This window comes from Felis catus, chromosome D2 (genome assembly GCF_018350175.1).
Source record: "Felis catus isolate Fca126 chromosome D2, F.catus_Fca126_mat1.0, whole genome shotgun sequence".
In the NCBI taxonomy this organism is placed as follows: Eukaryota; Metazoa; Chordata; class Mammalia; order Carnivora; family Felidae; genus Felis; species Felis catus.
Window position 1 is genome coordinate 31,039,091 of NC_058378.1, and position 14,917 is coordinate 31,054,007.

The 14,917-nt window shown below is 53.6% G+C and overlaps 1 protein-coding gene across 1 annotated transcript in view; it reads left to right on the forward strand.

The window, feature by feature from the left end:
- MACROH2A2 (macroH2A.2 histone) overlaps positions 1-14,734 on the forward strand; it is a 58,057-nt gene extending 43,323 nt beyond the window's left edge. Inside the window, exons 6-9 of the mRNA XM_023240513.2 lie at positions 450-549; positions 5,516-5,605; positions 12,008-12,182; positions 14,220-14,734. Of these exons, the coding sequence (XP_023096281.1) occupies positions 450-549; positions 5,516-5,605; positions 12,008-12,182; positions 14,220-14,385 (531 nt within the window). The 3' untranslated portion in view covers positions 14,386-14,734. The remainder of the gene's footprint in view (positions 1-449; positions 550-5,515; positions 5,606-12,007; positions 12,183-14,219) is intronic.
- Positions 14,735-14,917: the final 183 nt, after the last annotated feature.

The window sequence follows — 14,917 nt, forward strand, 5'->3', positions numbered from 1 at the left end:
ATCCCTGTCCCCGGAAGGGACATCAGGGTCGTCGGCCACACGTTCCTGTCCCCTGCTCTGGGAAGAATGCAGGGGCCTGAGGGGAGCCGGGGAGAGCCATCCCGGGCTTCCCTGGCGGGAACTGCTCAGACCACATGCCACCAGACGCCAAGGCCATCTGGACTGGGAAACGGAGGCATAAGCTAGAGGGAAAGGAAGAAACAGGGAGGGCCCATTCCTGCTCCCGGAAGAGGAGACAGATTTGATGCTCAGTGTGACAGTCAAATCCACTGGGCTGAGAAGAGCTTCCGGAAGACCAAACACCCCGAGACGGTCGCTCCCACCGCGGCCCTTTATGGTGACAATTCAGTGTAAATAACTGAGAGAATTAACAGATGGGAGGTAAAATATGAAGACTTTTAATAGGACTTGATCTCTCCCACACTCTCCGTCTTTCCTTCCTGACGCAGCTCTCCCTGACCCAGAGTGACATCAGCCATATTGGCTCCATGAGAGTGGAGGGCATTGTCCACCCAACCACAGCCGAAATTGACCTCAAGGAAGACATAGGTAAGGTCCTGAGAATTCGGTAGAGGTTCCAAAGGGGAGCCCACTGTTTGGGCAAGTTCTTGTGAAGTTGGCCGTGGTCGACCAGATCTCCTCGACTTGGGGGACCACATCACACTCCGTCCTTTGGGTGTAATTAGACGGCACTACCAGAAAGTAACTAATTTTGTCTTTTTTTTTTTTTTCAACATTTATTTATTTTTGGGACAGAGAGAGACAGAGCATGAACGGGGGAGGGGCAGAGAGAGAGGGAGACACAGAATTGGAAACAGGCTCCAGGCTCTGAGCCATCAGCCCAGAGCCTGACGCGGGGCTCGAACTCCCGGACTGCGAGATCGTGACCTGGCTGAAGTCGGACGCCTAACCGACTGCGCCACCCAGGCGCCCCCTAATTTTGTCTTTAATCTGGGTATATTTTTGAAGTGTTCGCGGACGCATCATGTAAAAACAGATCGTTAGTGCACAGCTTGACGAATTTTCCTCCCAGTGAACGTGTCTGTGTAACCAGCACCTTGATCATGAAGCAGAACCCTATCGGCGCCCCAGAACCCCCTCCCTCCCCCATCCCTCATACCATTCCCTCCACGGGTAACCGCTGTCCTGTCCCCTCCCAGCACAGATGGCTGCCGTCTGTTCTGGACTTCATATAAATGAAACCATGCGGTGCGTCTTTGTTCGTATCTTTTGCTCGACTTTGTATCTATGAAACGCGCCCGTATTGTTGGGCGTGGTTGCAGTTCGTTCATTTTCTTTGCCGTGCGGTATTCCGCTGTAGGAATACACCAGAACGTGGTGACCTTCCACCATCGACAGCGTTTGCATAGTTTCTACTTTGGGCAAGGATGCGTAGTGCTGTAAACATTGTCGTACGTGTTTGGGGTAAACCTCCCCATTTATTTTGAGCCTAAAAATTAAGAACACCTTTGGTAAAAAGGAAATGGACATCTGGAGAAAGTCGTCTGTGAGGCTGTATGTTGAGTTACTTTACCGGTGGATCGCAGCCTGTCCCGCGGGTGGTGGAAGGGAGCTGTTCCCCAGGCGAGCTGGAGGAACAGGGAGGGCTAAGCTCTCAAGGACACTAGAAATAATGGCATTCTAAATGGTCACCACCTTATCCACTTTTACAAGACAGAAGTGCCTTAAACCCTCCATTGAAAAAAGTAAAGAAAGTGAGCAAAAAAGGTCTTTATCCCTGGGATTCAGGGCTTGGGTGTCATCCTTGGGTTAATAGGACTGGTGGGGGGGGGGGGGTGGAGCGGGGGTTGCCCAGGCCACTGGGCTCACTTAGGTGTCCCCAGGGGCATCAGAGGCCACTTGCTTTGCTGAGAAGGAGATAGGACAGCCTCGGGGCTGGGGGCAGGGTGAACCACAACGCAGAGAAACAGGACTTCTCTTGTATACAGAAACTGTAAAACTTCCTTCTTCATTGTTCAGACCCAGCCCAGGCCTTGTCAACTGCCCTGAACTCCCCCACTGTATGCAAAGACTACCCCCCAGTAGCCTTAGTCTTAATCTGCTTCAAGTGCAATTCTATCATTTCTAGAGTTTGCATTTCTATATCAGGAAAGCAATCACGATAGTTTTCTTTTTTTTAAGTGGCAGGGTGGTAATAGGGTACAAAGAACACTGATAATGGGGCAAAAACTCAGATCGCAGCAATGAGGCTTCTGGGGTCAGGATGGGTCTGTGTCCTAGATTTTACCCATTACCTCTGAGCTGTGTGACTTTAGGCAGATTCCTCAAGCTCTCTGAACCTCACTTGCCTCCCCCTATAAGTGAGGATAACCATAGCACCCATGTCATAGGGACAGCGTGAAGGTTAAATAAGGTAACACACGGATGAGGCTAGCACAGTGCCGGGCTCATAAACATTTGATAAGTGACGGTCTTTTTTTTTTTATTGTTGCTGTGCTGTTTAGAAGGGGTCCCTCCTATCATGATTCCATTTTCCACGACCATCACCCAAACCAATCACCCCCTGCAGATAAGACCCTGGTTTAGTCTTTTTAAAGCACTGTGTGTCGTTCCAGAAAAATTCGAGCATACACAAAAATAACGGAAGAGCATGACGAAAACCCCATACACCCAGTTGCCCGAGCCTGTTCTCGTGCTACCCCACCCCCACCCCCCAGTCATCGTGTCTGTGGGCTCTTCGGAATGATCAGGGCTAGCATTTCGACAGCATAACTTTTCGACACGGTACCATCATCACAGCTAGAAATAGTAATGTTGTCGCATCCCGGTCACTGTTCACATTTCAGTTGTGTCACAAATACCAATTTGTTTGTGTTTTGAATTTTGTTAATGTTTATTTATTTTTGAGAGAGACAGAGTGTGGGGGCGGGGGGGCGGGGGGCAGGGAGAGAGGGAGACACAGAATCCGAAGCAGGCTCCAGGCTCTGAGCCGTCAGCCCAGAGCCCGACGTGGGGCTCGAACTCACGGACCGAGAGATCATGACCTGAGCCGAAGTTGGACACTTAAACGATTGAGCCATCCAGCGGCCCCCAGTTTGTTTGTTTTTAAATGTGTTTGAGGGGCGCCTGGGTGGCTCAGTTGGTTAAGCAGCCGACTTTGGCTCAGGTCATGATCTCGCGGTCCGTGAGTTCAAGCCCCGCATCGGGCTCTGTGCTGACGGCTCAGAGCCTGGAGCCTGTTTCAGATTCTGTGTCTCCCTCTCGCTGACCCTCCCCTGTTCATGCTCTGTGTCTCTCTGTCTCAAAAATAAATAAAAACGTTAAAAAAAAAAAATGTGTTTGATTCAGGATCCAAGTAAGTCCACACATCACAATTAGCTGATGAATCTCTTATAGCCCCTCGGTTCCCCTTTCATATCTTTTCCCTCTTTCTCTCTCTCTCTCTCTCTTTTTATTTCCAGTTTGTTTTTTGAAGAAGCTGGGCCATTTGTCCTGTAGGGTTTCCCAAGTCTGGATTTTATGGATTACATGCTCCTGATGCCATTAAACATGTTTCTTCTCTGTTCTTCTTATAAATTGGTAGTTGGATCTAGAGTCCTAATGAGATTCAGGCTCAAAAATTGGGGGTAAGACTGTTTGGTCAGTGATGGGATATTCTACGTCAGGAGGCGGGTGACTCCCACTGATGCTCCTTCTCCAGGTGTGTCCGTTCCTTAGGGGTTGTGTGCGTGGGAGCCATATCCTAATTCTAGCATTCCTTCCTTTCTTCACTGGAATGCTTCCATAGAGAGAAAGTCCCCCCCCCATCGACATTTCAGGTTGCTTTATGCTTGGGAGTCTTTGGGGAAGAGGGTGGGCTCGCCTTGCCTTTTACACGCTCCCATCTGGCCCTGGGCCCCAGTGCAGAGTGCAGGTGCAGAATGCACCTGTTTCCGATGCTTCTCGGCACGTATGGGCCGCTGGCTGCGGGTCCTGGCCTTCTCCAGGCTTCTGTGACCCAGCAGATCAGCACTGGCCGGGAGTCTGAGGGCCAGGAAGGAGACTCTGAAGGCCCAAGATTACCATTTCCAAATTGTATCACTGAAACCCAAGCACCTTCGTGAAGAAATCCCCGCCCCTTCCCAGCCCCAGTGGAAACTGACCGCTGGAACAGGCACCTTTCCTCCATAACCCGCACAACGCCCTGCGGCTCTCCAAATACGCCTGAGGGTGCGGGTGGGGAGTGGGAAGCTCCCTCACCAGCTCCCACCATCGTAACCGTGAAGAGAGAGAGCTGAGACTTGGCCCAGACAGCGCGATCACCAAGTTCATTAGAAGATGAAAACACGTAGGGGGAGAGGCCTCATCCCCCACCAAGGGCAGCAACCACCTAGCGTGGACAAGACTCCCTACGCCATCTCAGAGGCATGAGGAGCCCCAGCGCCCAGATGAGGGGTTCCTGCTGGCCAGAGGTGGAGTCCTGCCATCCGTTGGGGGGTCCACTTGGCCTCCGTGGAAGCACAATCCTGAAATACCAAGTAGAGAATTGTCCTAACATCAGAGACCCAAGGGCTCTCCCATCAGAAAGGTCCTTAGAGGAGCGCCTCTCAGAGTTGCGTGTTTCCATTGAAAACCCAGTCCCAGGTTGGTGGAACACCACTGCAGGCTGCCCTAGACTTGTCTGGCCTCTGCCCACCAGACTCACTACACGCAGGTGGTGGTGAAATGGGATTGGGACCCCTGGAGTCTGCACCCAGAGGTTCCTGCTGTCACCTCGGGCCCGGCGCCAGGCTTAGGACCCGGTGCATGGTCTGTGAGATGCGCCCCCGTGTGGGCCTTCGAATCACCAAGGCACTGAATTTAACCACCACAGCGTGCGGTCCTGAACCCAGAGATCAGAACACCGGAGCCGCGATTTTTTTTAAAGTTCACCTTTAGGGGCGCCTGCGTGGCTCAGTTGGTTAAGTGTCACTCTGGGTGTTGGCTCAGGTCATGATCTCACGGTTCCTGAGTTTGAGCCCCGCATGGGGCTCTATGCTGGCAGCTCGGGGCCTGCTTGGGATTCTCTCTCTCTCCCTCTTTCTCTGCCTCTCCCCTGCTCACTCTAAATAGATAGATAGATAAATTCACCCTTAGTACAGCATAGGGTATATAGGCGATGGTATTGTGACCGTGCTGTATGGTGACAGATGGCGGCTACCCTGGTGGGGAGCACAGCACAATGTGTAGAGTTGTCCAGTCACTATGTTGCACGCCTGAAACTCACGTAACATCGTGTGTCAACTGTACTTCGATTTCTAAAAATCACCTTCAGGATTCATGTCGTGAGACTGCTTACGGCCAAATCACCCCTTAAAAAGGCCCTCTGAAAGAGTTTGCTAGAATCTAAGCCCTGCTGGACAGAAGCCCAGAGACCCCTGCCAGCAGGGACCGCTGGCAACCCGACTGCAAAGTGGGATTCCTGCTTTGCAAGTGCGGTTGGTTATCTGTTTTCTGGCCTACTGAAACTGTGCGAAACAGTGTGACCGGTGACTTTGAAAAGGACAACAGCCATGGCTTCCCTTGTTCTCCGCAGGTAAGGCCTTGGAAAAGGCTGGCGGGAAAGAGTTCTTGGAAACGGTAAAGGAGCTCCGCAAATCCCAAGGCCCTTTGGAAGTCGCCGAAGGTAAGCGCGGCGTGGCGCCCGTGTTCCCGGCACCGCCTCGCCACCCTCCCCGCCGGCGCCACGTGCTTCGCGCATGATCAGTTTGCCGAGCAAAATAGGCCTCAGCGAGTCAGAGAGTCGGCATCTCTCAGACAACTCGCGCAGGCCCGCGTACATCATTTCATGCACTCTGGGGACGACAATGGGTCTGGAGAGTTCAAGGCAATTAGCATCAGATCACCCCAGAATGAAGCTGTTGGGTAACTTACACTCATCATGCTGTCCTACCATCACCACTGTCCAACCCCACAATTCTTCTGTCTCCCCCAGTGGTGACTCCCTTCCCCCTCCGCCAGCCCCTGGCAACCCCCAGTCCGCCTTCTGCCTCCATGGATTTGCCTGTTCTGGACATTTCACGTGAACAGAATCACGGGCCATGTGACCTTTGGTATCTAGCCTCCCTGACTTCATATAATCTTAGCAAGGTTCATCCACGTTGTAGGATGCATCAGTGCTCTGTTCCCTTTTTAGGGCTGAATAATATTCCATTATGTGGACCCATTTCATCAGGTGGGTTGTTTCTACCTTTGGCTCTTGCAAAGAGAGCTGCTGTGCGTGAACACTGGTGCCCAAGTTTTTCGGGGATATTGGGTAACTTTTTGACAGGTGGCTCCAACTTCAGATCCTTGTCCCCCCCCCACGTACACACACATCACCTCCGGGGACCGCGTACTCAGTGCCAAGTGCTGTCCCGATGCCGGGGCTCCGAAGGCAATGAAACCCACTCCTGCCCTCAAGCAATGGACGGTCCAGGAGGAGAGACAGGCAACATAAGACGGACACAGGGAGGGAGCTATGCCCTCTGGAGCTGGGGAGGCTCCAGCGACGGTGTAAGAACCCCTGGGGGCAGGGACGCTGGGCGGTAAGGGCATCGTGTGTGACAAGGCCCGGGTCCTGAGCCAGCATTTGAGAGTTTAAGCTGGGCCCTGTCGTGATCAGATCTCTGTTGCCAGAAAAGTAATGGGGCTATGTGGGATTTAAGAAACAAAACAGATGAGCTCATGGGAGGGGGAAAAAAGAGAGGGAAGCAAACCATAAGAGAGTCTTAATGATAGAGAACAAACTAAAGGTTGATGGAGGAGTGGGGGGCGGGGATGGGCTAAACGGGTGATGGGCACGGAGGAGGGCACTTTTTGGGATGAGCACTGGGTGTTGTATGTAGTTGATGAATTACCGAATTCCACTCCTGAAACCGATATCGCACTGTATGTTAACTAGCCAGAATTCAAATAAAATTTTGAAAAGAGAAAGGAAAAGAAAAGAAAAGGGGCTTCCAGTCAAGAGAAAACGTGAGTCCTCCCTTTCAAATTGCACCTACCACTCCCCATACATAGAGCGATGGGAGAATTGCACACTTAAAATTGTGAGACAGAGCCGCGTGGAGATGTGAGACAACCATTCGGGCGGGCAAGGACAGAAGGGCGGGAGGCGGCAGCAGCAGGGAAGGTCGAGGCCGCAGGCCGCTGGGCCCCAGGTCCAGTCACGGGTGGGGGAAGGCCTCCAACCAACTGCTGCCAGGGAGGGAAGGAGAGAAAACTAGCTGTTCTGCACAGGGTGGGAGGCTCCAATGCACTTAGAAACAGAGTTCCAGGGGCAGAAATAGAAGCCGGAGAAGCAGTCTTTAAAAATCGCGGCTGGGGGCACCTGGGTGGCTCAGTCAGTCGAGTGTCCGACTTCGGCTCAAGTCATGATCTCATGGTCCGCGAGTTCGAGCCCCGTGTCGGGCTGGCTGCTGTCAGGACGGAGCCTGCTTTGGATCCTCTGTCCCCCTCTCTCTCTGCCCCCCACTGCTCATGCGCGCGCTCTCTCAAAAAGAAATAAAAAACATTAAGTAAAAACGCATTTTAAAACAACATGGCTAAGGGACACCGGGTGGCTCAGTCAACTGAGCATCCAACTCTCAATTTTGGCTCAGGTCAGGATTGCAGGGCCCTGAGACAGAGCCCCACGTCGGGCTCCGGGCTGAGTGCGGAGCCTGCTTGAGATTCTCTCTCTTTCCCTCTCTCTCTCTCTCTGCCCCTCCCTCGCCTGTATGTGCATGTGCTCTCTCTCTCTTTCTCAAAATAAATTAAAATAATAATAATAAAGAAGTTCAAAAATCAAGAGAAACCTGCAAAGCAAGCTGAGGGCAAAGGCAGACCACGTAAAGACTGTTCTGACCACAGACTTCTCATCAGCAACCGAGGATTCTTGGAAGTGGGAAAGAAATGGCTTCAAAGCCCCAGGGGAAATACCATCAACCGCAAATTCCACACGCCGCTCTGTTACTCTTCAGGAGGTGGCGCGAAAGACACCGTGTTCGGACACACACAAGCTGGGTGGCAGAAATCACAGGCCCTTTTGCTGCAAGGCCCACGGGAGAGAAATGAATCCAGAAGGAAGGGGAAGGCTTCAGGAATAATCACGAGCTAAGAAAGTGGGGCAGGTATGTTAGGTCCAAGCACCCGTGGCCTGGGACCCATCCGTGGTAGCTCTGTTGGAAGAAGGGACTGGTAAGGTTGAATCTGGAAGAGGGGAGACAGCTCATCAGGGTTTAACGTCAGTGTGACATTTAGTTTAAAAATGCCATCCCTTATAAGACATGCCCTAATTGTATATATCGTTAAGAAAGAATAAATAGCCAAGGGACGCCTGGGTGGCTCAGTAGGTTGAGCCTCCGCCTTCGGCTCAGGTCGTGATCTCACGACTTGTGAGTTCGAGCCCCCCATCGGGCTCTGTGCTGACAGCTCAGAGCCTGGAGCCTGCTTCGGATTCTGTGTCTCCCTCTCTCTCTGCCCCTCCCCTGCTCGTGCTCTGTCTCTCTCAAAAATAAATAAACCTTAAAAAAAAAAAAAGGAATAACCATCCAAGATGGGATATCTAAAAGGAGAGCCCACATAAAGCTGGGAATGTTCCATTCGAGAGCAAGCAAGACTTGAACCCACCACGCAGAAAGGGCAGCAAGCATATATCTTGACCTTGACCTTGGGTGGACTGAGGGGGAAAAAAAAAAAACCCCACTAGAGAATTTGAGCCATAAGCTGGTACTCCTGTGGATTTGCTGCCGAATCCAGTGCAGCCCAGAAACCTCAGGCAGGGAGGTTAGTGGAACATGAGACCAGTTTGGTAGTGACCCCAGGTGACAAGCAGATGCCACTTCTGTCTGGAATAACTCCGCTCAGTCCGGGCTGGCAGCCGTCGTAGGATGCACCCTGAACGGGAAGCCGGAGAGATGAAGCAGAGGGTCTTTGAATGAGACAAGTCAGAGGAAACCAGCTGACGTTTCCAGTGACAGATGGAGAAGGGGGGAATCGGGCTTCGGAACCAGGGGCACCGGAAAGTTGGCTGAGGTGCACGTCCCTGGTGAGAGGCTGGGAAAAGCTGAGGAGGAAAACGGCTTGCAGGTGGTTGCCTAGGAGCTGCCTGAGTGCCGCCTGCAGCAGCGAGAAGAGACCCGGGCCCAGACGGATAGGAAGAAGAGAGGCTGTTGCAGGAAACTGAGGCAGAAGGAAAATCACGGTGTCAGGGAGACCAAGGATTGGCAGCTTCCCAGCGGGACAAGGGGCCACCCCGGAGCCCCCTTCAGCTGCGGTAACTCTGAGAAGGTGCAGGGCCTTCCAGAATGTGATGGCTTGCCTGAGGGAAGGTTCTGGAGGCTCCTCGCAGTGACACTGCTGCCCTCAGAGCACAGGTCTTCACCGGTGAAGGTGGCTCCCCAAGTGACACCACATCAGTGCCTTGGTGCCTCTACCAAGTCTCAGCATCCCAGTCCCCAAGATACCTTAACCCTTGTCCTGGGCACATCAAGGGAACATTCTATATCATTACAGCTTCAAGCCGTATTGTCCGTTTTCAGTTGCTACGGGAAAACCTTGTCTTAGGATAGCTTCAGAATCTAGTGTAGTCGAGGGTCTCAAAAGGGAAGAGAAGGGTTTGTTTTAATAGATTCAATGATTGACGTAATACTGCCATCTAGGAGCATATTCCTGTTATTTAAATCACTTTACATTAGGGGCTCCCGGGTGGCTCAGTCAGTTAAGCATCTGACTCTTGATATCAGCTCAGGTCATGATCCCAGGGTCATGGGATCGAGCCCCAAGTCAGCATGGAGCCTTCTTGGGATTCTCTCTCCCTTCCTCTCTGCACCCCCCTCCTGCTCATGTGTGCACTGTCTCTCTCTCTCTCTCTCTCTCAAAAATAAGTAAACATTAGGGGCAACTGGGTGGCTCAGTCAGTTAAGCATCTGACTGACAGTTAAGCAACTTCGGCCCAGGTCATGATCTTGCCATTCGGGAGTTCAAGCCCCGCGTCGGGCTCTGTGCTGACAGCTCGGAGCCTGAGCCTGCTTCAGACTCTGTGTCTTCCTCTCTCTCTGCCCCCTCCCACTCCCACTCTGTCCCTCTCTCAAAAATAAATAAACATTAAAAAAAATACTGTAAATGACTTTACATTAAAAAGACACCATTCAGCTGGTAACATGATTATATTTTAAATTTATGTAAAATAAATCCACCCAGTATGTGAAGAGGCAGCAGACTGAGAGTAGAGAAGCCTCAGAGAAATTGCCCCCAGCAGTGGGACCAATGCCAAGTGTCCCCGGTTCGCTGGAGAACAGCCCCGGACTCCGGGCCCGGGGACATTCTGCTCCTGGTGTGCAAATGTACACGGTCATAGAGTCCACCCGGTCACGCCCCCTGCCTCCTGTATTTATGTTGGCAAATTTCCTTCACTCACTCACCCGTCAGGCGGCCCGCACCCAGCGGGGCTCTGGGAAGGCAACGGGCCGACCCAAAGGTCCACAAAGAGTGTCCACCCGCCCAACCTGGCGGGTGCAGCCATCAGTTCCCCAACACGGTGGATGTTGCTAGCAAACACTTCTCAAAAACTAGGCGGGCATCGTGTATTTCAACTAAATCTTTCTAACCAACCCCCCACACCGCTCCATAACGCAGCAGGCACGCGTCTATGTTACAAGCACACCCGGTTCCTTGAGGGGCACGGAGCCCCAGCTCCGCAAGGTGGGTGGCTTAGGGGGGGTAGCGCGCGGCTGTGGCCGGAGAATGGCCAGTGGGTCAGACCCAACTGCTCGGCATGGGATCGGGGGAGTAAAAAGGAGCACGAACGGAAGCAACGAGACAAGGCGGGTGTAAGTCGACTTCACAACCCGTTTTGAACCCCTGCCCCCAGTGCGGGCTCCTCAGTGACCGAAAGACAGTCCTGCCCGGGGGCATGTGCAACGGAGTGGCGCGGCGGTTCTCAATTTACGGAGGGTCCTAGGCCACATACGCACGCGCACACACGCACGCACACACGCGCAAGTCCCGCACTGGCCCTACTGAGCCGGGATCCCGGGGGCCCGGTGGGGGCGGCAGGGCCTACGCATCTATTAATTAAAAGCTGTTGTATTCGTTTCCTATCACTGCTTGTGACCAGCTACCACAAACTTAGTGGCTTCAGACAACACAGACCGACTCTCGATGAGTGTCAGAGGTCAGAAGTCCACGGTCAGTGTGAAAGAACTAAGATGAGGTTGTTGGCAGAGCGGGTTCCTTCGCGGGGAAGCCACTCCTTGGCCCTCCCAGCTTCCGGGCTGGGCCGTTCGGGGCTCCTGGACACATCGCCCCAAGCTCTGCTCCGTCCTTACTTCGCCTTCTCCTGCCTTTGGCCTTGCTGCCTTCCACTTAGAAGGACCCGGGTGATCCACTGACGGCACACCCAGCTAACCCAGGATAACCTCCCCGTCCCACGATCCTTCACTTAATCACATCTGCAGAGTCCCTGCCGCCACGTAAGGTCACGCTCGCAGGGTCCAGGGACGAGGACGTGGACATTTGGGGAAGGCCATTCCTCAGCTGTCGGGGTGATTCTGGTGTGTACCTTTGACTGGGAGCCATCGTCAGTAGGTGGCCTGGCCGAGTGACGGGTGGCAGAGCACGGGCAAGTCACATCGGCTTTTAACGCATCCGTCTGCATCTGGTGCTGACCGTCCAGAGCAATTCCAACAGCACAAACGCACGGCCCCATCAGAAGCACAGAACCCGGGGCGCCTAGGTGACTCAGTGAAGCATCAACTCTTGGTTTTGGCTCAGGTCGTGAGCTCATGGTTCATGAGTTCGAGCTCCCAGTCGAGCTCTGCACTGACTGTGTGGGGCCTGGTTGGCATTCTCTCTCTCTCTCTCTCTCTCTCTCTCTGCCTCTCCCCGGCTGGTGCTTTCTCTCCTTCAAAATAAATAAATTAAAAAAAAGAAGAAGCACGGAACGTTGCCCAGCTAGCTGCTCCGGCTTCCCTGTCCGCACACAGGGACAGGAGGGGTTCCGCCCAGCCCCCAGGAGGAAGGCGGAGACCTAGGAAATAACCCGCAGTGTTTCTCTCTCCTGTCCCAGCCGCTGTCAGCCAATCCAGCGGACTCGCAGCCAAATTTGTCATCCACTGTCACATCCCTCAGTGGGGCTCCGACAAATGTGAAGAACAGCTCGAAGAGACCATCAAAAACTGCCTGTCGGCGGCAGAGGACAAGAAGCTGAAGTCTGTGGCGTTCCCACCGTTTCCCAGCGGCAGGTAAGGCGCGCTCCTCGGGGTGGGCGGGAGGTTCGGAATGTGCTCGTCCAGCCCACTCCCGGGGGCCCGCTGCACTCCTACTTAGGCACATCCAGTCTGACCATTCCAGAAGACGTGACCCAGGGCTGCCGGCCCGGCCAAGCATGTTGACCAGGGGATGGGGCGAAAACCCCAATTTCCGCCCTTCGAAACACAGAGAAAGGCAGCTTCAGAGAGGAGCAAGAGACAGTGCTTCTCCGAGAGCCTGCCATGTTCAACGCCCACGTCCCCGCCTGCTGCCCATCCGAACACGTGGTCAGAAAACACCAGGCTTGGGGCGCCCGGGGGGCTCAGGCGGTTAAGCGTCCGACTTCAGCTCGGGTCATGATCTCATAGCTCACGAGTGCAAGCCCCGCGTCAGGCTCTGTGCTGACAGCTCAGAGCCTGGAGCCTGCTTTGCGTTCTGTGTCTCCCTCTCTCTGCCCCTCCCCTGCTCTCTCTCTCTCTCTCTCAAAAATAAATTTTTTTTAATTAAAAAAAAAAAAAGAAAGAAAACACCAGGCCCAAAGGCCTTGCTACTCTAAGGGCGGTCCGTGGACCAGTAACTCTGCTGTGTCGGAACGTGAGAGTACAGAGTTTCAGGCCGCAGCCCAGAACTACCATCTCAGAATCCCCGGGGGACTCGTGCGCTGCCGGGGTGGAGGGGAGCAGAGGCCGGAGGCCGAGGCCCTGGCAGACACACGCAGAGAAGGGACAGGCTGTCACCCGGGATCTGCTTTGGGAGTTCGGAGAAGTGATTGTTCTGATCGGCACAGACCCCAGCTGGGAGCATAGCAGGTACATGAGGATCTCTGTCCTCACAGGTAGCCTGCCTGTCCTCTCCTGTCACACTCGTGGCCAATGCAAGCTGTTGCTTCAGTTTTCAACACCCGCTCTCTTGAGAGATGCCCGTCTGTAACACGGGCAGGATTTACACACGGAAGATGGTGTGTTAGAGTCGAGTTACGGGCAGGCTGAGAGGGAAATCGTGAGGCCTGGCTTCCCGCTGTAATCCCGTCTCAACCCAAACAGCGCTGGGTCTCCACAGCCTGGCCCAGAGGCACGGCGGGCTGAATTCTCCACGTGGCCAGGACCACGTGCCGCAAGGACACGACATCCCAGTGAGAAGAATCCCTATCAGACAGGCCCGTCCTGCACCCGCCCGCCCCAGGGGGCTTGGTGGCTGACCCTCAATCACCACAACGGCCGTGTCCCTGGAGGCTGGTGCCGTGGCCCAGCCTGGCGGGCGGCTCCGTCTCGGCTTGGTGACTAGGGCCCTACCCAGAGTCACCAGTCCCCGACTTACAGCGGCATGTCCATACGGGTTAGTGAAAGGCACACGAGGTGCACAAAAAAGGAATTCTGAAGACGCTTTTGAGTGCACGTTTCTGCCCTTTAACGATCTGACGTTGTAAAGCAGTTTTTTTTTTTTTTTAATGTTTATTTTTGAAAAAGAGACAGAGGCAAGCGGGAGAGGGGCAGAGAGAGAAAGGGAGACACAGAAGCAGAAACAGGCTCTAAGCTGTCAGCACGGAGCCCAACGCGGGGCTTGAACCCACGAACTGTGAGATCACGACCTGAGCTGAAGTCGAATGCTTAACTGACTGAGCCACCCAGGCACCCCCACGTTGTAAAGCAGTGTTGAGGGAGCTAATAAAGCCTAGCTATGCTTAAATGCTGGGTTGGTTGTGGTTTTAAAGCCCTGCTCGACTCGAGGCAGGCACCACAGATTCGTCCAAGCAGGAGGCACTGCCCACCGGCCGGCCCCGTGACTTCGACGGAGTCAGCGTGGCTCTTGTAAAGTGGGGACAGCGTCTCCTGCCTGTCCCACCCCCGGGCTGTCCCCGTGAGGACAACCACAGACCATAGTGGCCCAGCCTACACCCAGTGAGACCCCGGGAGGCGGAAGCAAAGATAAGAAGAGGCCGCTTCCCCCCAACCCCAGGCTGAGAGCGGAGTTACCCGCGGGTCCCGGGAACCAAAGTAACGTCAGCTCTTCTTTTTCTTCCTTTGGCACAGAAACTGCTTCCCCAAACAGACGGCAGCCCAGGTGACCCTCAAAGCCATCTCGGCCCACTTTGACGACTCGAGCGCATCCTCGCTCAAGAATGTCTACTTCCTGCTCTTTGACAGCGAGAGCATTGGCATCTACGTGCAGGAGATGGCCAAGCTCGATGCCAAGTAGCCGCCCCGCGCCCGTGCCCGGCCGGAGGATGATCGAAGTCACAGGAGTGGGGTTTTATTTTGTAAAAGGAGAGAGGAAGTGTGACGGCAGGGGAGCGGAGGGCAGCTGGCAGGGAAGCGGGGAGCAGAGGCCGCAGGAGCAGGTCCCGCCCACGGAAGGAGCCCTCTGCCTTTTATATTCTCGTTTCAAAGAGCCTCAGTCTGTAATTAACCAGGTCTCCACGAGGGGTTTCTTTCCATGTGTTTTCTTCCTGTTGTTTTAGAACTTTTTTAAAAGACAGACTTCGTTTTAGATTTATAGCATTGACTTTTACACACACACAAAAAAAATCCTTTCAAAATTCTTAAAACCTTGTTTCTCCTTTTTGCAAGGGAAGAGGGCATAAAAGTGACTTGGGCTTTGTTGGCTGTCTGTGTTCAGTGATGGAGAGAACAAAATGAGAGAGGCGTCCCACTGGTGCTTTGCTTTTCTGTTTTAGTGCCCCCACCCCACCCAATAATATCTGTATCTACTCCTGAAAAGATTTTGCTTC